Source organism: Filicampus tigris, chromosome 15 (assembly GCF_054856515.1).
Source record: "Filicampus tigris isolate MCC_2025a chromosome 15, RoL_Ftig_1.0, whole genome shotgun sequence".
Taxonomy (NCBI): domain Eukaryota; kingdom Metazoa; phylum Chordata; class Actinopteri; order Syngnathiformes; family Syngnathidae; genus Filicampus; species Filicampus tigris.
Window position 1 is genome coordinate 11,444,035 of NC_141231.1, and position 25,918 is coordinate 11,469,952.

Here is a 25,918-nt window from a genome sequence, read left to right on the forward strand (position 1 = left end):
TCAACATTGGATACAATGGTTTACGATGTAGTGTAGTTGCTGAACTAGCAACACAATGGCTTTTACTTTATCTGTAAGCGCCACCTTGTGGAGAAAAAAAATTAATTGTCTCTTTTTCATCACCACGTACTGCTCTATCAGACCGCCATCATATCTCCTGTAAACTATATTTGTTTACTTTATTGATATCTAAAAAGTATACCACTATTTATGCACAAGGCAAATACACACAGAGGCAATACAATGATTAAAAAACAGATTAAATGGAAAATCAAGTTAAAACCACAAAATAAGTGCAAGAGGGTGAGAAATAATATCATTTTTGATATGTGACATTTTCAATGCACGGCACGGTGGACGACTGGTTTGCACGTCCGCCTCACAGTTCAGAGGTCGTGGGTTCGATCTCTGGCCTCCCTGTGTGGAGTTTGCATGTTCTCCCGTGCCTGCGTGGATTTTCTCCGGGTACTGCGGTTTCCTCCCACATTCCAAAAACATGTATGGTAAGTTGATTGGACGCTCTAAATTGCCCCTAGGTGTGATTGTGAGTGCGGATGTTTGTTTGTCTCTGCGATTGGCTGGCAACCAATTCAGGGTGTCCCCCGCCTACTGCCCATTGACAGCTGGGATAGGCTCCAGCACGCCCGCGACCCCGCGACCCTTGTGAGGAGAAGATAATGGATGGATGGATGGAGTTTCAATGCAGCGAATTCAAGTTCATCGCATCAAACTGTAATTTCGCCACACGATGGCGAGCGTGAGCAACGTTTAGAGAGGAAACCCAAATTGTATGTTTCAAAATAAAAGTTTAGAACTTCTCTTGCGCACATGTGGCGTTTAGAAAAGTTTTCAAAACGCTATTATACTTTTTTTAAATGATTTAAAAAAAATAGTTCCCTTTTATGGTTCATTAGGTCGTGAAAATGAAGCTTTCAGTAACGTTGGGATTTATTGTGGATATACGTCACCGGATATGCATTATCTCAGTGGGTCTGGCGAGACAGCGGTTACCCGTGGCCACAGACTGAGTGGGAGGGAAGCGCGAGCAGCTTTAGACGGAGCGAGGTTGGAGCATCACCCGCGCATTTGCGGTGGTCTTCTCGGCTCTCTAACTTTACCCATAAACTGGATTAAAACACACGCACAAAAACCGCTGAGATGCCTGCGAGTAAAAACGTACAAGGTTAGTAAACATTTTTTCTAATTAGCCATTTTTCTTCTTAGTGACTCGCTACAATTCAAGTAATTACAATGGATTGTTTAAGCTAGGTCACGTCCATTTTGACGTCTTTTTGCTCTGCCTGTTGTCTATTTAGGAGGAAAAGCCTTCGGGCTGTTGAAAGAGCAACAAAGGCAAAAACTGGAGGAGGTGAACCAGGTAAATTGTGTCAAATAGTGTCTTTTATTTGTTCATTTGACGGCAAACGTGTCGACTTTGGAAGTACGCGCGTGCACTTGACAGTGTGACGATGCTTGGGGACGTCACCTCAAAATGTCTGACCTCATTATGCTTCATTTTATTGTTGGTTTGCTTTCATGGACGCTTCCTACTTCAGACGTTACACCTGTCTCCTCGCTGTTCTGACCCGGGGGAACAGGTGTGCGTGTGCGCGTGCGTTTTGATGGAGATTCAATGGGCTTCTTTGTCTAGCACTACCACGGATTAAGATCCTCTTTTGCATGTATTATTGCCCTATTAAATTTCCCCGTTATCGGCTCCCCCTTTGTGAGTTCATGAGAACGAAGTTGATGAGGCCTGTGGGACATTCCTGTGCATCATTGCATCCTTTTGTATGTCATGTGCTCGTTGGAGCAGGGGGGTTTCCCCAAGATAAGGGCTCTGAGGCAAATATCTGTGTCGTTGTATCGTTATTTGTCGAGTTGGCGCATATGGAAAGCCATGTTTGAAATCCATCTTAAGCTTGTACAAAGTAGTAGGCTCTTTGTCCTTACGAGTAAGGCTATTCAATGTACTATTGTCTGACTAGTAATTTTATTTCTCCTAGTGACAATCTTGGCCAACTAGTACGACCTTAAAATGGTGATCAAGAACGTCAAGGAAAATGCTCAAACGGCTTTGATATAATTGATAGCCAGCTGTGCGCTAGTACGCAGTAATTGTACAGGTGTGCCCCAAGGTTATTATAGTTAATGAAGTTAGTGAATGAAAACTAACAAAACAACTAAAATTAGGAAGGAAAAAAATCGTTAAGGACATAAAATACAAACATTATTTTAAACTAACTGAAATTGTCTTTTATAAAACTAACTCTAGTTACAGCGAACATGTCCTTTATTTTTGTTTTTGTAACTTAATATCAAACATGAGCTTTCAGGGGTTCATTAGAAAGTTATTTCAGTATCACTGTACTTCCCTACAGAAAAAGGAAGGTGTAACAGTTGTTTGAGAATTGTTGTTTACATTACTTTATTACATAATACTTAGTGATCTTTTTTTCTCTTGCATTCGACAAATACTCCATATATTAAAAAAAAGTCAAACTGATACTAAAACTGATCAAACTGGTCAACTGTGCACTAATAAAAATGAACTAAACTGCTATAAAACAATTAAAAACTGAATTTAAAAAGCCAAAAACTAAAAAATGATAATAAAAACTCATTTATAATGAAAAATCAAAAACTATTATAACCCTAGTCACTTTACTGATGTGCTGAATTGTCTTACTGGTGAGGACAAATGGACCTCCAAGTGCATATCAGGGAGATCGAATAAATGCTAAAATGGCTTTCTATAAGCTTGCGATTCCAATCGTCCCGTGTTCAATTTCGTACAGTATATTGCAATGATAGACAATAGAACCATAATCCCTATGCAGCTTTCTCTAATAATAGTCACCTTAATCTCTCCATTGAATATTAAAGCAGACATTTTATGCATTCTGTTTGTGAACTAACCTCTTAAACTGACAGTCAACAACATTCATTAGAAAACATTACACCTGAAACAAAGTCCCTCAAATTTCTCCAATAACTTTTCCTTCACGTTTGCGCTGCAACTCTCGTGGCTAGGCATCAGAATTTTGCAGTGTTGTCATCCATGTTTATCTTAAAGCATCTCCACACGACTGACATGGCTCCCACTCCGCCTGCCCAGAAGGTATATGTCAGGCATACAGGTGGTATCTGTGTTATTGGGCGACTGTGGCACTAGAGTTATGTAATATGAGGCGATCATATATTGATTGGGGTTCATAGTCATAACGGCCCTCCGAAGGAAACCATAACCACGATGTGGCCCGCGACAAAAATTAGCTTTACATACTAGCATTTATTTTCGAGCACCGTACAAACATACAGTATCGGCGCTGATACATAACTGGTATCGGTATAAACATTCTCACTCTCACAGTCATGACATTCTTACATTTGGGGACTCGTAGCAGATATCCGCAGTAGCCGGGTTGTTTCTCAGCGTGACGTATGAAATGCTCATTGCAAACACCCTTTGAATGCGTATAACCGTACGAAGATACTACGCTAGAAGCAGGCTGGTCTTGATCCCCTCACGCTTCATTAGAAACGCAGCAGACTTATCGGAGGTCAGACGAGAATGTGACTCCACATGGCGGATTGCTTCATTATCATTTCATTAGCGTGGATCCCTCCTGGCATTTTTTTTCCCTTCACGCCCTGGCGAGGTGTCCTACTTTTTATAAACTCACTCAGTCGCGACGAATCAACTAGGACGAGCGCCCCTGTCGTGTGAGTCATCGTGTTTTTTTTAACCCTTTTTGACAGCAAGAATTGACTTAATCCCTCTTTTTTCCTACCCCCGATCAGGAATTCCTGGAGGACCAGAAGTACAGGGATGAAGATGACCTCGCAGAGAAACTGGAGGGTTTCAAAAGTAAGCAGACGCATGTCATTGTTGATACAGCGTAAAACCCTGAGGTTCAGCACAACAGTCTTTAAACACACTCTTAACGTTAATGACAATTACGTTAATATCACAAATATCACAAATCAACACAGTGTAAAAAAAATAAATAAATAACAAACATGAATGAAACACTTTTGGATCAAAGTGGCAAGTGAATGGCAACTAACCAGTCGGCAGCTAGCCAGTGAGGCACTAAAGTAGCGGTCTACATCTTCACTCGGTGCACCTGCTTTTCAGATCCAAATTGAAGTTGTTTGTACGCAAAACATGGCATCGAGAATAAAAACAGCAAGTAGACACCTACTAAAATAAAAGTTGTAAAACACTTAATGGAAAAGTAAGACTTCAGCTCAGTTATGCGCACGCCTAATGCTCACTAGCCACGTTAGCCTGAGTAGCTAACAGAGCAGTCCACCCCTTTACTCGGTCCTCCATCGCTCAAGCAATCTTGACAAAAGTATTTGGACACCAGGCTGGTTAAAAATGATTTTGCTAACCTATCTACTGCGTTCTTCTCACCAAGCGAAACAGGAAATCGGTTGATACTGGCTGAAACGAGGGCGAGCCTCCAAACATTTTTATGACATGCAGGCACAATTTTTTACAAGCTTAAAGGTGATTGAGCTTGGGCGGTAGCGGTGAAACATGTCGGAATGCACTTGTGTTACTGCTTCACTGCCAAGTGTTTCAGCCTCAATAGTTTTATAAATGTCTTCACACACACACACACACACACACCCTTCCTCATATAGGAATAGGCTGCGTTGAGGTTTGCAAGGCCAAGTCCAGCCCGCAATGGAATGCAGCAAAACCTTCTTTTTTTTTATCGCCGCCCGCTGTTATCACACACATTGCAGAACTTTGCTCCCACCCGCCGGCAGAAACAAAAAGCACTGTTACAACGACCTCATTGTAACATATAAACTCAGTTCAACTGCGCAAAAAGGGTGAATATTTCTTGTCATTTGCCAGAGCACCACTCCTGTTGTTGTTTTGAACTGTGGCTGCACATTTTAGCATGACGTCAAGCTGCTTAACAAAAGATTCCCGCACTCTCTAATGACTTATTGTGAAGACCAAAAACGGCTTGTATGTTCTTTCTTTTGTCGTTGTGGGGCATGTAAAATTGTTCATTCTGAAAATTTCAAATACCAAATAGCCTAAACCAGTGTTTTCCCTCTTATATTGAGCCAAGGCACATATTTTACTTTGGAAAACACCATAAAACAAAAAATGTCACAAAAAGAACAGTGAGCTGCGAAAAATCTCTGTGTAATTGACGGCCACCCCCCAAAAGGCCAATACATGCCACAAGAGGACAAGAACTACTTTTGCCCAAATGAAGCTCCTCACCTCATTTCAATATAGTTTGTTGGTACTCAGACGCCACAATATGACAGTAAAGCAATACATTGTCTAAATGACGCTCCCCAACTCCCATTAACACTACATGATGGCCATGGCATGCGCCACATTCACACTGTATAGTATGTTGTGTGTTCCTAAATTCCCGATGTCCAAGAAGGCACCGCGTGAGTGGCTGAGAGAAAATACGGAGCCCCGTGCAGGGCTCTAAAGAGGCCGCAGACTTGGGTCGGCTTGTTTTCTGTGGCTGCAGATGATCAACAGGCTGTCGCACTCAGCTGTGTAATGTGCGCGTGTGTGTGTGTATTTATGTGTGTGTGTGTAGGGGGGAGTGTGCGTGTGTGTGCAAGGAGGCTTACTCCCCCAAGTTTGGGAACAGGCTGATCATTGTCCCATCCCGCTCCCCACGGGTTCACACAGTTAACACAGTTCTGTCTCTCACTCAGTCTCCCAACACATATGCACACACACACACGCACACACACCCCCACACACACACACACACACACACACACCCACACGCACACACAGCTGCCATTGTGCGACAGAAAGTGTAATGTGATGACAGGAGAGAAAAATATTTTAGGGGAGAAGAAGCAGGCTTTTCAAAACAGCAGATGTAGAAACACTCTTACCCTGTCAGTTCAATGCGTCGCATAAATCTGACGAGACGTTGTGTGTGTTTCTGCTATGAAAGGAGTGTGTGTGAAAAGACATTTATTATTAAAGTATAATTCATAGGAAAAGGGAAAAAAATGTGTGTCTCTCGGTCTCAGTCGACCTCAGGTCAGCTGTGCTTTGGTAAATGAGACCATGAGGCTGCCTGTCGTGATCAGCTGCTCATTCTTTCTTTCAGCAGACATGCTTGTTTTTGGTTTTGTTTCCTCCTCAACTCCTCTTCTGCTTGTTTCACAGATAAATATGCTGAATTTGACCTGAATGACCAAGGCGAGATCGGTGAGTAACAATTACCAAATGCTGACTAACGTTCAAAGTCAAGAGCAGGAAACAATGACGAACATTGTGTCATAATTGCTGGAAAAGCATTAACTGTACATGCAGTCTTTCAAGTAACATTTTTACAATGTAGATTCAAACCCGCCCCCAGTTGATGCCAGGAAAAAGGCGTGTGGATGTCTTTCTTGTTCTGTCATCACGTTTTTATTTTGCACAAATTTAGAGCCAAACTATTTATATATTTTTAGTCAAACTTCAACTTTGGAATGTGTAAAGCGAGTTGAGAGACCTCATTAGGGTTTTGAGTGAGCTGGACCCTGTTCCAGCTGGACCCTGTTCCGGCTCACTTTTGAGCAAGAGGCAATACGCACTCTAGACTGGTCACAAGTTAATCGCAGGACACATATAAACAAACAACCATTCACACTCGCATTCTAAACTATGGACACTTTAGTCTTTAATTAGCATAAGAAGCGTATATTTGGGTGTGTGGGAGAAGTCCATCCATGCATTTTCCACAGCGGTTATCCTCACAAGGCGTCACAAGTGCGGTAACTATTTTTCTTTTAATCGATTAATCTGTCAATTATGTGGCGATGAATCGGATATTTAAAAAGAAAACATGCTTTTAATTTCCTTCCTTTTATTAAAAAACAGGGCATTATTTCAAATTGACAGTGCAGAAAATACACAAACGTAAATGAATTATGAATCAGTTACTTTTTTGGTCCATAACATGTCAGAAAATCGGCAAAAATGTCGATCATTGATTTGTGTTTTTATTTAGTCAAAGATAATCAAGTCTGCTTTCATGGAATACTATAGAATTCTGAGCATATTTTCTGTTGAGAGGCTGAAATTTTACAATTTAAGATAAAACAAGGTCTCTAAACGATAATTTGATTCCCCAAAGTAATTATGGATTATTTTGATAATTGATTACTGATTGATTAATTGTTGCACCTCTAGTCACAAGTGAGCTGCAGCCTATCCGAGCTAACTTTTTTCGCGACTTTGTGGTATTTCAATGCATTTCAATGGGGAAGTTTAATTTGAAGCTTCTAAGTCAAGGCAACACTTTAGTGAATTCCACGAAATGCGGCAGGTGTCTGATTCTTATCTCGTCTCAGATCTGATGGGCCTCAAGCGAATGATGGAGAAGCTGGGCGTTCCCAAGACGCACTTGGAGCTGAAGAAGATGATCATGGAGGTGACGGGCGGCACCAGCAGCAACACCATCGACTACAGGGACTTCGTCAAGATGATGCTGGGCAAACGCTCGGCCGTGCTCAAACTGTGAGTGTGAACCGCGTGCGCGCGCCCGCGTAGCCTCTTGTAACCATCTGCTCGCCGCGCTGCATCAGCCAATTGTGTCATCCGTCCGCGGGGATGAACGCTGATGTCACGGGCCCGCGTGCCGCCTCGGCCGTTAATCTCCTTGGCAACAAAACCCGGCCGTCGTTATTCTTAGCTATGGGAACATGTGATTAGGTAAGTGATTATTGGTGAGTCGCTGAAGACCGCACAGAAGAAGTTTTGCATGTAAAAGTCATTGTCGTTCCATGACTAGGGGTAATTTAAACAATTTTGGGCGGGAAAGGCACATTGACGTTTGCCGCTATTTTGAATCGGGTTATCGCGGATGATCGCTTTTAAAGCAGCCAGCCCCGGCCGGGGGTGAGATGTATGTCAGCTCTGCGGGACTAAGCCGGCTGCACTGTTTAGTTGGCAAATCTAAATCCTTCAATGCAGCAAGCGCAGGAAAATGCACAACTTTTTCTCATTTGCCCTCCATTCTTTTTTTTCTTCTTTTTTATTTTTTTTAAACAAAAAATACATCACCTAATCCCACACAGCTGTCATCTGTTAATAAACCAGTGCAGTTCTTTTGTCCCTTTGTCACAGAGTTTGAATTTGAAGTTCCTCGGGCAAAATGTTGCTTTTGAATTGACATGTAGGAATTGTTGACTCGAGGGGTGCACAATTAGATATTGGTGCCGATAGTTTACATTGGTGCAATACTTGTATATCGTGCAGGAGAGACTATAATCACTTGGCACGCTGTCCGGAGCTCGACCCGGCTCGCGGGTGCCGCCAACAGGTGGTCATGACCCAGAGGGCGTCCCACGGAACACCCGAATGAAACAGATTGGCGGATATTGCCGGGGGGCTGGCTGTTTGCCGGGGGGGGACTCCCCTGGCATTTACAGCCGGCCCTGACCTGAATTTATTCATTCCTATCCTTCCGTTTTCCCTCAAAGCTTTCACATATTTCAAGAGTTTTCCCACCAAGTGTGTTAAAAATTAAACAAGAACTAGCCAACTAAGCTTCAGAGTGACACAAGATATGATATTACCATATCGCCATCAAAGGATTAAGCACATTTTTTGTTCCGATACGCGGTGTTGATGTTGACAGAACGTGGAGGTCACAGATTCACACACATCAGCTCAGACAGCAACAATATCCATGCGAATCGAGACTGTACCATGACAAAACAATGATACAATATCAATGTCCCACCTCTGCAGAATGTCGTGCCTAATAATACAGATTACTGGTTCTTATTGAGGAATGTAACCATGACTCAATCAGTCCAGCAACTGAAAAAAAAACCTTCCAGGAGGCCTCGAGCATAGCTTTGTATGCCGTATTGATGAAATTCCACACAACTGACAGAATTCTAAATCGAACGCCAGCCGCTGTGAAGGTGAAAAATGCCGCTCCTGAGCTTTTCTATAAAGCGTGATAGGAGGGCGAAATGTTTTTTCCAGGAATTTGGCAAAAGACACAACACTTAACAGAGAATTAACGTCCATTTGGCTCCTGATTTGTATTTAGGTAGACTCACGGTGATGGAGAACATTGAAAATCTATGAAAAGTGTCTGTGGTCCCTGTGAGAGCGCAGGAAATGCCAGCAATGGCGGCGGCGCAGAGAACAAAATGAGCATGGCGGCTCTTTCAACATCTGGACGGATGACTTTTCTCCGGGGGGCTTACTGGAGCCCATGTGCGAGTTGGCCAAAAAAGGAAATTAAAGACCTTTGCTCTAAATAGCTGCCTCCAAATCTTTTCAGTGCATACAATCATTCCTTTGACGCTTCCCCGCCGGCGCTCGGACACATTATTGTCTGACTCTTTCATAACTGTTTGCCCGTTTCCCCTCACGGGCAGCAGTCGGTCAGTGTCGGTCCTCCTCATAACTCATCTGCACAATTTGTGATTGCCCCTTGGAGGAGGTTCTCCTTTCAGCGAGTGTTTGTGTATCAGAAGCCTCGCAAGACGTGGGCCAAGGACATGGTCGACGGTCATGGTCGACAGTCATGGAATGAGATAACGGTCATAATACCAAGGTTAACCTGTGAGAGGCAGCATGCTCAATGTTTTGAAATGGCTTTCTACAGTATAGTGAGCCTGGTTGTCATGGGGGATGTGTTCCAGATGCACTCACGATTGAAAATCTGCACCCTACAAAAACGTTTGGAATACTTGTACACATCCTTTAACTTATTAAAGTGGAAATCAACCCAAACATACTTTTTCCAAAAATAATGTTCCCAGCAGGCCCACTAGTTAAAACGCGACATTATGATTAATATTGCGTTTGTGGAATATGAGTTAAGCAGAAAAATCCACCCGTTTTTAGCCATCGCAGGGGCGGCCATTTTGTCACTTCTGTCGACTGAAAATGACGTCACAGATGCTCCGATAACGACCAATCATGGTTCGGCTTCAGACGACAGGTGAGCTGTGATTGGTCGTTACCTGAGCCCTGAGCAGTTGTGATGTCATTTTCAGTCCACAGAAGTGACAAAATGGCTGCCCCCAGAGGTTCTAAAAACAGGTGGATTAACTCTTATTGCACAAACGCAATATTTATCAGAATGCCTCGTTTCAACTAGTGGGCTTGCATGGAACATATTCTTGAAAAAAAATGTTTGGGTTGACCTTTTCTTTAAAACACACTTTGCAAAGTATTCCTGAGCACCTGTTGTCAGTCTCTCGCTGTCAATAAATGGGAGATTATGAATATGATCACTTTGAGACAGGGTTATAATCGCTTGGGATTTTACATTTTCCAAAAGTGCTTCATTTTAGTTTAGTTTATTAGTTGTATTTTTTTTTTTTAATGGCGTCTTTGCTGAGTGCAAGATTAACAAAAAAGGTCACTTAGTATTGTGTAATCAAGTCAAGTAAACTATTTGCACAATTCTCAAATGACTGTTTGACCTTCCTTCTTCTGTGCGGACGTGCAGCAATACCGAAATTGATACATTTGAAAATAGACGAATTACATAGACGGGAAAAAATGGGCTTCCGACTATGTTTATTTACTCTGACTATTTTTTTTAAGTTTCCCGTCAATCTTTTATACGTCACATAGGTGGTATGCCCAGCTCTGAACTTTGCTTTGAGTAAATGAAACGAGAACTTTCTGGCACAGTTCTCCACCTAGGAGGTAAAGCGTGCTTGACTCAAGCTGTTGTCACTCCAAGTATATCAAAACACCATTGACAGGCTAATGAAAATTAGCATCGACGTTATCGTAACTATAAACCTTTAAACTACCACTTTAACACACATGGAAACGCAACACACCCGGTCAGAGTTTATAGCGCCACCTGTTACTTTGGCAAATGAAACCGTTTTCATGTGGGCCAACACCATTAATGTGGACAAATATGTCTGAACCAAGCCCAGGCAACATGGCACCCATGCAGGCCATTTTGTTTAACTGGAGTATTTATTTATTTAATTTGATTTTACAGTTTCTTTCTTCCTTCTTCCTCCTTCCACAGAGTCTTGATCTTCGAAGATAAAGCCAACGGGGCGGCGCCCTGCAAGCCGGACGGCCCGCCTCCGAAGCGGGACATCGCCAGCCTGCCTTAAGCCTGTGCCACACACACACACACAAATACACAAATACCCCCCACCAATCCACCCCCCCTTCATGCCTTCAAAGGCTGCTTTCCAATTTTCTTACCCCAGTGGACCATTGATGGACGAAGGAGGGTATTTTTGTGATGTACGGTGCGTGAAAGGTGTCTGTCTATCTTTACATGGAGCTTGTCGCTAAACAATGTTTGACTGTGAATATTATCCTCTAGGCAAATCGTAGCATCCGTAGTGTATGGGTAATCTCAAGTTTGTTTTTTTTAATAGTTGAGTATTGTGTATTAAGGGAAAATGCTTTTATTTTTCGACGAGCACAAGCAGCTTTCTTCATCCCATTTCCGCAGCAGCCTCGCAGGGATTCCCGCCGCGCCGGCCTCGGTTCGCGTTTGAGAGATTACAAGCCCCCCGGGCCCCACTTCCTGCGGAGCTGGAACACTGATCTGGAATCAGTAACTAGTTTGTCAAGTCCGCATTTTGGACTTTCACTCGCTCTTGCGTCGTGGTTTGAGGTCAAGCGCACGTGTAGGAGGAATGTGATTAACTGGCACACTTGTAACAGGCAACAATAACAACAGTACAATCATCTTCTTTCCAAGTGCCTCAGTGCGGAAACAACAGGGAGTGCGTGCAAATGCGCAGTCCAAGCAGTAAATTAAGAGCTCCACAAATCCCTGAAATCGGTGTTCTTTGATGTTGCATTTGTATGTTGTACAACATTCTTTGAATATTCACAAGTGATTGATCCCACTCTACCCAATCCCCCTTTTTTTAACTCTTTAAATGTCGTTGTAAAAGTTGTTTACTGAACGTTTAGGTTCATTTTGGCATAGCAAGTCTCTCACAATGTCATAAATTATCACAGTGGTACCTCGAAGGTTTGGTCCAACTTAAACAATTTCCCATTGACATCAATTAAACGGTATTCACAAAATGTGAGGGATATTGAGCTTTGGGGTGGATTTTCAGGATAGCATGCACTAAAGCCCTTTGACAGGTTACCTTGATTGGACGTCTAAACCTTTGAATGCAGATGTCCAACTGTTGAATGTTCCAGCACAACTTTCTGATTGAATGGAAAAATTCACAACAGGCATTTGAGCCATGAGCATTCCAAATATGTGCACTTACACTTTTCTGTGACTCTTCCAGTCTCTCGTCCTTCCTAGCTCAGTGGCCGTTTTCCTTTTATAACGATATTTTTAAAGTCATAGTGTTAAGGGAATGTCGATCAATTGTTAGGCATCATCTTGGTCTCAGGATGTGAAATGTGGACATTAGACAAGTTCACCTGTAAAGGTTCAAGTGCATTGTAGGCTCATCCTAAAATGGCATACCAAAACACAATATCCCTAATTTTTTTTTTTTATTTATTGTAAAACTGTGAGCACTGAGTACAGACTTTTTATATTAATGTTCTAATCTAAACGGTCTTTAACCACTATGTAAAAACACCCCAAAAAAATCACAAGTGACAAGCATGTGGCAGCTAACCAGTCGGCGACTAGCACGAGAAGCTAACGTAGCAATCTATATCTCTAGTCAAATATTTGGGTGGGTTTATTTTGCCTGAAATGAAGCCACTCGCTCTATGGTAACTTTCAGAACATCTTATCGAAATGAGGTCCAGTTTGGGTACGCTGATATTAATATATGAGTGATTTAAAAGCTTGTTTTTCCAATTTTACAAGCGTAAGAACCTGCGATGTACCATTCAATATCATTCGCTGTCCTGTGTGCGTGCTGTGATTTGTGCCACTGTCTCTCCATTCGCACTGTCTAACTGTGAACGTGTCATATTTTAAGGCCCATTTCATGCGTTTTTGTTTTACTGGGAGCTGCTGTTGTTTGGTTTACAGCATGCAAGCTTTTTCTTTTTGCGTTGTTTATTAAAAAGATGCACATTTTTTGTTTGTTTTTGTTTTGCAGACACCAAAGGAATTAAAACATTCTTCTGAGAGTGTTTAATGTGGTGCTTTTGAAAATATGAAGTGAATGATAGGAGTAGCAAGCACTTAAGCAAAACAGCTTGAATTGGTTTCCACTTCCCATGTCACGTAACCTGTCAAAACATGCCAGTCTCTTTGAGTGTTTTGTGCTGTTAAGCAGTCTGCTGCCACCTACTGATTATTATATGCATGCACTTAGCGAGGATGTGCGCTAAAATTGAGATAAAAGAACAAATTCAAACCTATAAATTTGAGTTGATATGACGAGGGGGCGATTTGAAGCTGTCACACTGCCACATCAAATCTTTTGACTATGTCATGAATCCACCTCTTTATTCTTCGAAAATACTTGCCAAATATGAGCATAGTTTTGAGACCAACGCCTTTTCTGGTTTACACTGATGGCCAATTGTGGTAAACGGGCTTGTTTTGTTTGGGTTAGTGGGAAGTGCATGCTGATTAAACAAGATAAGGGAGGACGCAATGAACTGTCGTCGTTTACGACTTTTTACAAGCTTTTTGGACAGACTCGATAGGACAGCATTGTGTTTACACGCTGATTTTATTTTGTGGTGTGGAATAAGTCTTTAATGCTCGAAGAGATACAACGTGGGTAATATGAAATTGAAAAGCAGTGGGACGTTTAATAAAGTTTTGAGTTTCCGAGGGCAGCCTGAAGGCACCAAACTACGTCATTTACGTTCGACTTCGTCAGGGAAGCGGCGTTGTCTGTGTCAGCCCCTCCCACTCGTGCGCGCGGACCTCTCTTGGAGCTCCAAGTCGGAACTCTCAGTCCATCTGTGCCCGCCGCTTGCTGCTTGGCTAGCGAGGCCATTGCGGGAAGATGGCGACGGAGAAAACCAAACACGAGGGCAGAGTTAAAATCGGACACTACATCCTCGGTGACACGCTCGGAGTGGGCACGTTCGGGAAGGTTAAAGGTAAGAAGCAGCGAGACAGAATCCCCCAGCCCCCCTCTACTTACTTCAACTGAAAGATGGTGGCCGGCGAAGCTTTTTAGCATCGCGGCTAATTTGCCAAGCTAACTTGTCAACCGGGGGAAGGCGTCACACTTGTTGTCTCCTCCAGCCTCCGGTTTTCTCATCTTGTTTGCGGCTACGTAACGACGCCACACACCGCTGGTGTTAGTACCAACCAGTTTTGTTGGTGGGGCTAGCCGGAGAGCGCTACAAGTCGCTTGTCAATGTAGCCAACGGGAAGTGAAGCTCTCTTAATTGACGCTAACGCCAGCTAATGTCTATATATTTTAAAACACGCCGCTGTTCACTTAACGCCGCCGACGGGCATGATGTTTGGCGTCAACTTGCTGGGCTGTCACCCTGTGTATTCAAATTTCTAGGCATATTATTATTTGAAGCGACACTCATGGTGTTGTGGGTAGGGGGGGTGCGGTGGGTACTGTGAAGTTTTGTAATTTGAGGGAAAACAAGTGACGTGACGTGACGTGACCTGTGTTTAATTCAGCCCTGTACCATTATTATTTTTGATGTCTTTGTTTCTTTTGTAGCTTTTCAAAGTTCCTCACCAACAGCAGCACCGCCATTAAGTAGATCTTGATCTGAACATTTACCACTTACCTTTTCCTAGGCAAAGCTACTTTTCATGAATAACAAACTATGAAGATGCAGAGATGTAAATAACAATTTAATAAAATTAATTGAACTGAAAAATCGAACTATGGATGCCCCGATCTGAATCTGGGTGAATTTTACCATATAGGATGAAAACTTGTTTTTAATTTATTTTTTTTGTCGGAGATGGCTTCACTATATGTATGTATGTATGTATGTATATATATATATATATATATATATATGTGTGTGTGTATGTATATTTGTATGTATGTATAAGTGTGTATGTATTTCTAGATGCAAATATCTACAATCGAACAATACATTGTTATTAGTATAATTTCTATTAGTATGACCCAAGCACTAAACCTCCGGGTCCATCTGCTAGCAAGAAAGAAATGAGAGGCACCAAAAAAAAAAATCAACATTCACAAAAGACACCAGTGCGCACTTTTGAAAAAAATCTTCGCCGTTATGTACACTTGAAATCATCATTCACAAGTCAAAGGTTGACCGTGCAACTAACTTTGGCCAAATTGCAAATGCATACCACTTATGCCATTTCCACTGACCACCACTATTTTGTATATATTGTTTATGTGACATTGTTCAGTGGTGTGCTGTGAGATTTGGCAGTTGTAAAATATTTAACCTGGCTCAGTAAAGTAAGCACTGTCATAGAGGCATAAAAGCTTTGTTAACTGTACCGACAATGTGTTTAGTAATATTTTAACACTATCACCTGCCCTTCCAGTTTTTTACGTCTCTTTTAAAAATGCCCTATACTAGCGCAAGAAGCTACCACATCATAGACATTGGACAAAAGGTTTTGTTTTAGAAAAACTGAATGGTGGTCAAGTGTGCTAATTTGTTTTTTTGTGTGTCTTCTAACAGTCGGCCAACACGAGCTGACCAAGCACCAAGTGGCCGTGAAGATCCTGAACCGGCAGAAGATCCGCAGTTTGGACGTTGTGGGCAAGATCCGCCGGGAGATCCAGAACCTCAAGCTTTTCAGGCACCCTCACATAATTAAACTGTAAGTTCTAGATTACGACCCGCGCGCACGTCCCCTAATCCCCGCCTGCCGCCACATTATTGCCACCCACTGAGCTATTTCCAACCTGTAATGGTGGCTTCCGTCTAGGGATGATACCCGTCTGAGCCTCGTTTATCCCCTCACAATTGGGTGTAATGTAATGTTGCTAAATTTGACCTGAATTGACACGCTAAAAAGGGGTCAGTGGTGAAAGTTGGAACAGTGACAAAATTTGTTAAATGAGGTCCAAAATGTCCAAAAAATCCACACAAAAAAATATTGAAACTCTGCATCAAATCCAAAAGGTAAGCAGAGCTGCAGTGAGTTTTGTTGGCCACACTGCACAGATTAGCATTAGCATCTGGTAGACAACACATACTTGATTGGACATCGAAGTTGTTTGCCGACGTGTCCTCTGTATCTGCCACATGCACGCATCCATGCCCTAATTGAAAATTGTATGAAGCAGAGATGCACCGAAAATTTGGCTCCTGAAAATGTCCCAAAAGTGCGTATTTGTTTTTCGCCTGAAAAATCTTTAGTCGCAGAAACAACACGGCTAAACCAGGAGGTAGTGATGATGCAAGCAAAAATCTTAACAAGGATGCTAACGAGTGCAAAACACCGCTTGTAGAGCAGCCCCTCAAAACAGGAAAATTTCAGCAAGAAAAAGACTGTGGAGTGTTAAGTATACTGTAATTTTGTGATCCTTGGGGTATTTCACTGAAAGCCGGATAGGAAATAAATATTATAACTGAACAAAAATAATTTTACTTCCTGTCAAGCAAGCAGCTGATGCGAAACACAAGTCTTGGCCGCCATTAAAATGGAGTCGGCTTTGTTTGTGTGCTCAGGCCCACTGTTGGCAAAGATGGCATCTCCAACACACACAAAGGGAGTTTACATTCCTGTGCAAGGATGACACAGAGGTACTATGTGAGCAATGTGGCGGCGGGTTACAACTCTGTAGCATACTCACATTCTTCTTCCATTCTTTCCACACATGCTTCTTCAGCAACCCATTCCACCGCTCCAAATTTTAGAGACACTTTGTCAAGCTACCTGATGACAAGCCTTGCATAAACTGGATGCGTGCCGTGCATACAATCTGTTCCAGAGGTCCTCTGGGTCCTTAATTTGTATTTGATAGTCAACATTTTTGCATGGTTGATTGTCAAGTAAGTGCAAGAATAGGTTTTGAATACAACTGCAACAAAATGTACTTTATTTTTTATTTTTCCCCTCTAAGATGGAGGGTACATTGTAGTATGGTTGCTTTTAAGACACCGAAAGGAGCAAAATATGAATAGGTCATATTGGGTAGGTTACAGTAAGAAAACTATTGCTCAACAAATGCATTTTGTCATGACCTTTTGGTGTTGATTGTACATGCTTCTAACCGGCCAATCACTCGACAATCCCCACAGGTATCAGGTTATCAGCACCCCGACGGATATCTTCATGGTGATGGAGTACGTCTCAGGAGGGGAGCTCTTTGACTACATCCTCAAGAATGGAAAGGTAATCTTCTTCATCCCAGCTTTTCCATTTTCAGGGGCGCCGCTGTCTATGGGCTAACATAAAAAAAAGGAAGTGTGTTTATAAAACCACATAACCTGAATGTAAGATAAATACTATTAAGACACAGTGAAAAACAACTAATACAACTGCATCTTATTTGAGTCACTTAGTTGTGAAACTCTTCATGTATGACGTCTGGTTGTACTGCCCCCTGGTGGCCATGGTGCACACACCAGAAGGAGCACAACCTCAATAGCCATGAAACGTGAACTCATGGTGCACAAACTGTTAAAGTTGCTTACATTATATATATATTTGTTATTACTGAGGGGTTTTTGTATAAAGAGCAATTTTGAGAGCGGCCATGCAGGAAGAACTTAGCGATGTTGTCAGCCTTGTCTTTTTTACCGAGATGTCACGACGCGGGGCGTCGCTTTGTGCTTCTCACCTTGCACTCCATTTGCGCCTTTTTCTCCCGGCAGTTGGACGAGAAGGAGAGCCGTCGACTGTTCCAGCAGATCATCTCGGCGGTGGATTATTGCCACCGGCACATGGTGGTGCACCGGGACCTCAAGCCGGAAAATGTCCTGCTAGATGCGCACATGAATGCCAAGATAGCCGATTTTGGTGAGCTGGGGCGACCGTTTAAGTGTGGCGCAGTCTACTATCTGATTGGTTGACTTGAACAAGTCGTCAAATCCTGCCTAGCTCCTCCCAGTTTGACAGATACAATTATTGCATAGTTAAATTATTAAAGAAGAAACTGTCATGACATAAATATATAGCTAAGTACTAAAAATGACAATTATTATGACAGGAAATAAGTAAATAATTAGATATTTAATACAGCATCTTCCATCTTATTTTAACAGGCAATGTAATACATCTTTTACATTTCAATTAATTTGCATTTTAATGATTAGTATTACGGATTTCATGTTTGCTCGCGCCCTAATAAACCCCAAAAGATGGGATATACGTAAAGAAATTGTAACCATCAAATAACTAAATAAATGCATGCAACGATTAATACATCGCACTATTATTTACGTATTTCAAATTGTATTTACTTTTTAATTCCGGAAATACATTTTGAAGTACGCTACATAAATGTATTCAGTACTGTTGCAGCTCACATTTCACCATTTGAAAAAAATATCATTGACAAAATCCTCATATTATTAAGATATAGCTGAATCCTCTGGAAATAGGAACATAAGTAAATAAAAGTCCTTAAAAAACGTCAGATTTCACATTTGAAGCAATTGATTAATTCCCGTCATTTATTTGCACTTATTTTGAGTTGACTCTAGGCAGTCCCAAGTTGTTCTCCTAACAAACTGTTGACTTGTATGCAGGTTTATCAAACATGATGTCCGATGGAGAATTCCTGCGGACGAGTTGCGGCTCTCCCAACTACGCTGCTCCTGAAGTGATCTCAGGAAGGTCAGGAATGTTCACTAGCAGGGCCCATAAACACTCAGGCATAGTTGAATATAAAATGTCGTTTTATTTAGTTTTTCCCCTTCACTTCTGCGGTCAGATTATACGCCGGTCCTGAGGTGGACATCTGGAGCAGCGGGGTGATCCTCTACGCCCTGCTGTGCGGCACGCTGCCGTTCGACGACGACCACGTGCCGACGCTCTTCAAGAAGATCTGCGACGGCATCTTCTTCACGCCGCCGTACCTCAACCCCGCCGTCACCAGCCTCCTGAAGCACATGCTGCAGGTGGACCCCATGAAGAGAGCCACCATCAAAGAGATCAGGTGAGGTTCCACAATCATCTTTTTACTGGCCAAGTATGGAAAACACACAAGGAAATTGTTTCCGGTAGTATGAGACTACGACAAAGACGTGTCACAAAGTATAGAGAGTCTTACGTAATATTATTGGTGCCATTTGTTCTGTAGTGCCGACCAATTGCATGTAGAAGAGTCATAAAGCAAAGAAAGAATCGTCACACCAGAATGTCCTTGAGCACTTTTAAGTGTCGGGTGCTGTGGAATATTGATCAACGACAGTTCTACAAATATGTAGAGAGCCGAAGCTACGATTATCAATACAGTTAATACTGTCACACAGGGATGTGCAAAAATTGGCAAACATTTGCAAGGTGCCACTATCGAATTTGAGTCAGTTGTTTAGGGAATTGATGGCAAGATGGAAAAAGGTATTTGACTCTGCTGGTTTTAGCATGCATAGTTTGATAGCGCCTACCTGAGGGAAGGAGCTGGAGGAGATGGTGACCAGGATGTGGAGGGTCCAAGAGAATTTTGCCTGCCCTTGTCGTCTTTTTCCTTCCATTTCTTCTTCCATTTTTTTCTAATTTCTTTTGGCGGTTGACGTGTGCTTTTGGTACGTTACAGCCACCTTCTGGCCACCGGCAGTCATGCATCTAAAGTAATTGCCAACCATCAAAAGAAAGTTGACACAATTGGGGAACGGGGATTTTGGGTGTCAGTTCGAACTCTAATTTTAATGTATACAAGTCGCACCAGAGTGAGTCGCATGACCAGCCAAACTATCAAAATAAGTGTGACTTATAATGCGAAAAATACAGTATGTCAAAAAAATATATATCTTATATATTTTTTTTTATTTCTGTAGAAGTTGTTGTAAGTTAACACTGGGTTAAAAAAAGAAAACACCTCGCTGAAATAAAGTGCTTGTTTGATAAGTGAAGGGGGAAAATCGAGTAGAGTTTTAAATTGTATTTATATTGATTTATTTTATTTTTTTGGGTGGGGTGACTTTCGTTTAATGCCATATCACCCAGCCCTCTCATTTATTTTTCCACTTGTGGTCGCGCAGAGAGGATGACTGGTTCAAACAGGACCTTCCCAAGTACTTATTCCCCGAGGACCCGTCCTACAGCAACAACATGATCGACGACGAGGCCCTAAAGGAGGTGTGCGACAAGTTCGAGTGCACCGAGGAGGAGGTGCTGGCCTGCATCTACAGCCGCAACCACCAGGACCCGCTGGCTGTGGCCTACCACCTCATCATCGACAACCGCCGCATCATGAACGAGGCCAAGGACTTCTACCTGGCGTCCAGCCCGCCCGACTCCTTCCTGGATGACCAGCACCTCACCTCGTCGGGCGCCTCGGTGGCGGCCGCCGTCAAGCCCCACCCGGAGCGCATGCCCCCCCTGGTGGCGGAGACGCCGCCGCGGCCGCGCCACACGCTGGACGAGTTGAATCCGCAAAAGTCCAAGCACCAGGGCGTGCGGCGGGCCAAGTGGCACCTGGGCATCCGCAGCCAGAGCAGACCCAACGACATCATGACAGAAGTGTGCCGCGCCATGAAGCAGCTGGACTATGAGTGGAAGGTGAATGGCGTTTTTACACATAAACAGGGGAAGCGGTTGCAAATATCACACGGAGCCAGATCAGGTCAGTAGGCGGGTTGCTCCAGCGCGGCGATGTTCTTCTCGGCAAGGAATTGTCGGATGTTTATTGTTAGCAGGCGTGTTGTCCTACCACATTTCTTTCCTCTTCTTGCTCACTTGAACAAAGCAAGCTTTTCAGACACGCCTCCCATGTGTAATTTACGGAACTATTAACATCATAGCTGTTTATGTAGTCAGGCCAAAGCCATGTCTTGTATAAAAGTATTGGTTTGGCGCCATCTTGTAGCATATCTTCGCTGTCGTGTTAAAAAAAACACTTATCTCCATTTTTTTTTTCATTCTCTTATTTTTACCTGAATCGTGTTTCCGCGTTACAGACATTGCATTAAAGTGAAAATTTAAAAAAAGTTTCCAAAATTGGCGATAAGTGTTTTTCACAGGACAGCGACGATATGCCATTTTGTAGTGCTGATTAATGTGGCGTGACTAATGAGTTGAGGTTATCCCCTGTAGTGCCTGCAAAGTATCTTAAAATGTGTCTTGAAAAGTATTGAACAACCGATGGTCCTGAGAAAAGCAATATAGCCCATGATGCATTGCACAGATGGGATAGCAGCATACCGTGGCAAACTGCTGCTGCCGTGACACGTGACTTGGTTGTTGTCATTTTTTAATTTACCCTTCTGGTTGCTTTCAGGTTGTGAATCCGTATTATTTACGCGTGAAAAGGAAAAACCCGGTGACTGGCATGCAGACCAAGATGAGCCTTCAACTCTACCAGGTGGACAGCCGAACCTACCTCCTCGACTTCCGAAGTATAGACGGTACGTCCAAAGCTCAACCGTCCATGTCGGTCAGTCATTAGCAAAGGGGGGTTAATGTGTTACGCCACTTGTGATACTTTCTATTCCTCTGTCGTGTCCCTTATTCTTTCCGTTAACTACTTTAGTGAATCTGTGAAAATCAGCAACACCTTAAAAACAAAAAACATTGTTTAACCTACCACATGCTTTAAACACATTTAAACTTGTTACAAAATACTTTTTAAGGTATTCTTGGTACCTGTTCCTGCTCTCTCACTCGCACCCTTCTCCAAATAAGAAGCTAAGTGTACTTTTGATACAAACAAGTGTAAAACAGTAAGTCTCTTTCTTTCATTTTGCATTGTTTGTTTAATCTCTGCAGGGCCTTCAGAATCAGTGGTGCGGGCCAATATAACGTAAATCATTTTTCTGGGTTTTGTTTTTTTGTGGAGTTGCGAGCAAAACTTGATTCTGTGATTTCAAATAAGTGTTTTGGGTTGCGAGCATCGTCAGCACCACTTTATTTATTTTACATTTTTGAATGTTTTTGGTTGTCAACTACTCCACGTGACCTACATGGTATTTTCATATAGTATTGAGGGTTTCTTTAACCACAACATGATAGCGGTGGTATTAAGGTTTGACCAATTGCCTGGCCAATTTTATCCGTCTTTATTAGGCCTTTTGAAAAATATTAATAACCGGCCAGTTTCTCCGCTTAAATACAAATTTATGATAGTTTGTCATCAAACAGTAAATGTACTGAATGAACTCTCTCTTTGTACAGCATATATTTCAAATGCCATTCTCTCATCGCGTCATGGAAGTAAACGAAATGTGATCTAAAGTTTAAGAGCATCATGCATAAATGGTGTTTTGCCAGAAACTACACACAAAGCAAACATTTTGCCCAACATGTGTTTCCCCAGACGACATGTTGGAAACCAAATCCGGCACAGCGACCCCTCTGCGCTCCGGATCGGTTGGCAACTACCGTACCACCGTCAAGAGCGAGGCGGACGGCGCCGACTCCCCCACCTCGGCCGGCGCCGCCCCGCAGCCCAAGACGGGCGCCGAGGGCTCATTGGTGTCTTCGCTCACCTCGTCCATCGACTCGACGGGAGGCGCCGACATCCCGTCTGTGCCTCGCCCGGGCAGCCACACCATCGAGTTCTTTGAGATGTGCGCTAACCTCATCAAACTGCTCGCACGATAGCTCGCTACCTACATATACACACACACACACACACACACGCGCGTACGTACATCGATCGCTATAGCCTTGTTTGCTCTCCGAGTGTCTTTTTAGCAAGAAGCATGCAATCCATTGGCGGCTCAGCCCAGGATGGCGGGGGGGAGCACTAGGGATGAGCCGAGAGGGTGGTGAGAGCATATTTCTGGAACAATATGTCAACACCGTTGTTAAGTGATTACACTGAATCCGCTGTACTGTCGAGTCAGCCAGCTTCCAGTGCAAAAAAAAAAAAAAAAGTAAGATCAACTTTTTGTGTTTGTTTTTTCCTGTGTGGGAGAAGAAGAAGTACTTTTGCACACCTTTCTTTTCATTCCTGCTGCTCTCGGTTTTATTTTTGGTTTTCCCTCAAGTTGCGGCGCACTCATCAGGCGGTCAAGTGCAATGACCCTTCCCTCTCAGTGTCACCATTTTTGTTCCAAGTCCATCTTTATTTCAGTGTCCCTTCCCCCCCACCCGCCCCACCCACACATTTGCTGGTTGTTTTTTTTCCCTTTGTAACCTATCCTCCGTTACTCGCTGAAATGCTCACTTAGTCACCGAATATAAAAGTGCTGCTTTGACGCCGTCTTCTGGCATGTTGAACTGAGGGGAGGAGCTTATTTTAGACAGGCCACAGCCCTCTCTGTAGTGGTTTGATGAAATCTCGAAGCGCTATGTTGAAGTGTGGCTAGGGGCTTCATTTCAGCATGCTGTAGCCCTGTCTTAGTGCTTTGACGCCATGTTGGTGATGAGGAGTTAGGTTGAAGTGAGTGAAGGAGCTTCATTTACCCAGGTTATAGCCCAGCCGAAATAGTCTTTTGATGCCATCTTGATGCTGAGGTTGAATTGGGGAGAGGTGTTCAAACAGGCAAGCCACAGCCCTGGCTAAGTAGTGCTTTGACGCCATCTTGTGGCATTTACAGGACATTATAAACATTTTGGGGAGTGATGTCTGATTGCGGGTTTATTCATGGCAGGGCTATGACTCTCCCTACAAATATCAAGGGAACACTGTACTGCGTTTGTTTTTTATGGTTTTTGTATGTAAGGACATGGCTATATCTCAATACTTAAAGCGGAAGTCAACCCAAACATATTTTTTTAAAGAATATGTTCTCTCCAGGCCCACTAGTTGAAACAAGACATTCCGATTAATACTGCGTTTGTGGAATATGAGAAATCCACCTATTTTTAGCCATCTCAGGCTGCCATTTTGTCACTTCTATCGACTGAAAATGACGTCACATATGCTCAGGGCTCACATAACGACCAACCATGGTTCAGCTTCAGACAACAGGTCAGCTGTGATCGGTTGTTACCTGAGCAACTGTGATATTTTCAGTCGACAGAAGTGACAAAATTGCCACCCCCAGAGATGGCTAAAACGGGTGGATTAACTTTTATTCCAGAGACGCAATATTTATCTCAATGCCTTGTTTCAACTAGTGTCCCTGCCTAGAACATATTCTTGAAAAAAATGTTTGTGTTGACTTCCACTTTAAAGGGTGGATTTACACTAGAGGTCCAGGTGGCTAATTTCGATTTCATAGCGATAGTAAATTTCCACGATTTCAAGTGACGCATATCCTGCGATTCGAAATTACACATACATAGCTATGGAAGTAAACAATACATAAATAATTCAAATCGTAAACATATCCAGTTAAGTTGGCCAGGGCTGACCAACCCTCCAAAACAGGATGAACCACCACTATTACTTTACTTAACTTAATGGACTCGGCTGAACTGAAAAAAATCAACAACAGTTGTTTGATCCATGAAAATTTCAAAGGTGCACATTTCTATGCCTTTCTGTGGCTTCGCCACTCTCTCTATTTCTGTTGCAACTTGCTTATTGCACGCTCCACTGGACAGCAAAAATTGAGAATCTTGTCACTTGAACCACACAGTGTAAATCTAACCGAAGTGAAAATACATGTTTGATTCTTGAACTATTGCTGGATTTTTTTGTTTTCTCTGATTTACTTCTCTAACGCACATCACTTGTCAATCGTAATCGAGCGTGGTTTCACAACTTAATAAATTCCTGTGTCAACTTATGCTAACACAACACAGAGCGGGGGGTATGAATTGACATCAGTTTTGCCAACAAATTATGTGCCTGCTTGATGATCAATTTAAAAAACAAGACAATCTTAAAAAATAGCATCCACCGCTCAGTTTGGAACCCCTGAAGTCAAAATTCTGAGCATCTTCACCCCCCCCCCCCCATTTTCAACCATTACAATGACATTTATTATTTGTTTGTTTTATCGTTGTGTAAATCATTTGACATTGTTTTATAAGTCTGTGCAGTTTGTTAAAAATGCCATAAGCATTTCTTGCCCCCATGTGTGTACAAATCACATTTGACAATTACTAGAACAGCATAACATATTTCTGTACTAGACGAGCTTATGAATGTGTCACCTGTTATGGAAATCTTTTATCGTCTGCTGTCAGGTTGCCTTATTTGGCAGGAGTGGGGAACCAACAAGCACTTGATATGGCCCCAAAACATTTAACACAAATTATTTTAATTAGTAATAAACATTTTGGGTGATATATTTTCAGAAATTTGGGAGGACATCGAAAGGTTCCCTGCTGTTGCCTTATCAGTACTGTTGTTTTGAATTATTTGCCCATTTTGATTCCCATTGTGAAGTCATAAGTAAGAAAAAAAATGCTAAACTTGAAACTATTTTTGCCAAACTACTGCGGAGCTCTGATCCTTGACGGTGATTGGAGATTTGTTTTTGTTTCACTGTTATGACACAATACATTGTGTTTTCATGAAGCAGTATCAGTGGTTGCTGATGTTGACAGCTTTAAAAAAAATGTTTGGAAATATGTTGATTGTTACATTTCATTCCGACTGAACACCTAATGTTAACCTTTTTTTTGTTGAAATAAGAGTATATGGAATTTAGTAAGAATCGTTGAGCTTTGGGAAGGGTGTACTTTTTGACTTAAAATTTCGTTGTTTATTTTTTGTAGAAGAGACGAATGTGTGGGGAAATGTGACTTTGGTGTGGAATTTGTTTGAACTGCTTTGTGTAAAGGCAACCTACTTTCCAAGAGTGACCCGTGTATATCAGAATGGACAATGTCGGAATCGTTTGTATACACAACTGCCTAAATAAAATGCTAAATTGCACACAAACCTTTAAAGGCTTGTTAATTTATTTAGTTTAATCTGTGTATTTAATGTCATTTAATCGTTTTTCACCTCATCGGTGGGCATTTTACCCTTTATTGGCATCCGCCACCTGGGTACCCTCCGTCCTTATTCCCAAAAAAATTCGTCC

The 25,918-nt window shown here is 42.4% G+C and overlaps 2 protein-coding genes across 3 annotated transcripts; both read left to right on the plus strand.

Moving 5' to 3' along the window:
* Window positions 1–965: 965 nt before the first annotated feature.
* Window positions 966–13,081, plus strand: aif1l (allograft inflammatory factor 1-like). The gene is made up of 6 exons (XM_086052935.1): window positions 966–1,183; window positions 1,317–1,378; window positions 3,805–3,871; window positions 6,185–6,226; window positions 7,357–7,522; window positions 11,028–13,081. The coding sequence occupies exons 1-6, from the start codon at window positions 1,159–1,161 to the stop codon at window positions 11,116–11,118; spliced, it is 453 nt and encodes a 150-aa protein (XP_085909061.1). The 5' UTR covers window positions 966–1,158; the 3' UTR covers window positions 11,119–13,081.
* A 164-nt stretch (window positions 13,082–13,245) lies between these two features.
* On the plus strand, window positions 13,246–25,773 carry prkaa1 (protein kinase, AMP-activated, alpha 1 catalytic subunit). Of its 2 annotated transcripts, none has more exons than XM_086052933.1 (9): window positions 13,246–14,011; window positions 15,557–15,698; window positions 17,126–17,219; window positions 17,702–17,846; window positions 18,578–18,665; window positions 18,763–18,987; window positions 20,033–20,552; window positions 21,271–21,397; window positions 22,306–25,773. In XM_086052933.1, exons 1-9 carry the CDS (start codon window positions 13,915–13,917, stop codon window positions 22,590–22,592), a joined length of 1,725 nt encoding a protein of 574 aa, XP_085909059.1. In that variant the 5' UTR covers window positions 13,246–13,914; the 3' UTR covers window positions 22,593–25,773. The 2 variants fall into 2 exon arrangements, with proteins under 2 accessions (XP_085909059.1, XP_085909060.1); XM_086052934.1 differs by lacking the exon at window positions 13,246–14,011 and adding an exon at window positions 14,483–14,863.
* Window positions 25,774–25,918: the final 145 nt, after the last annotated feature.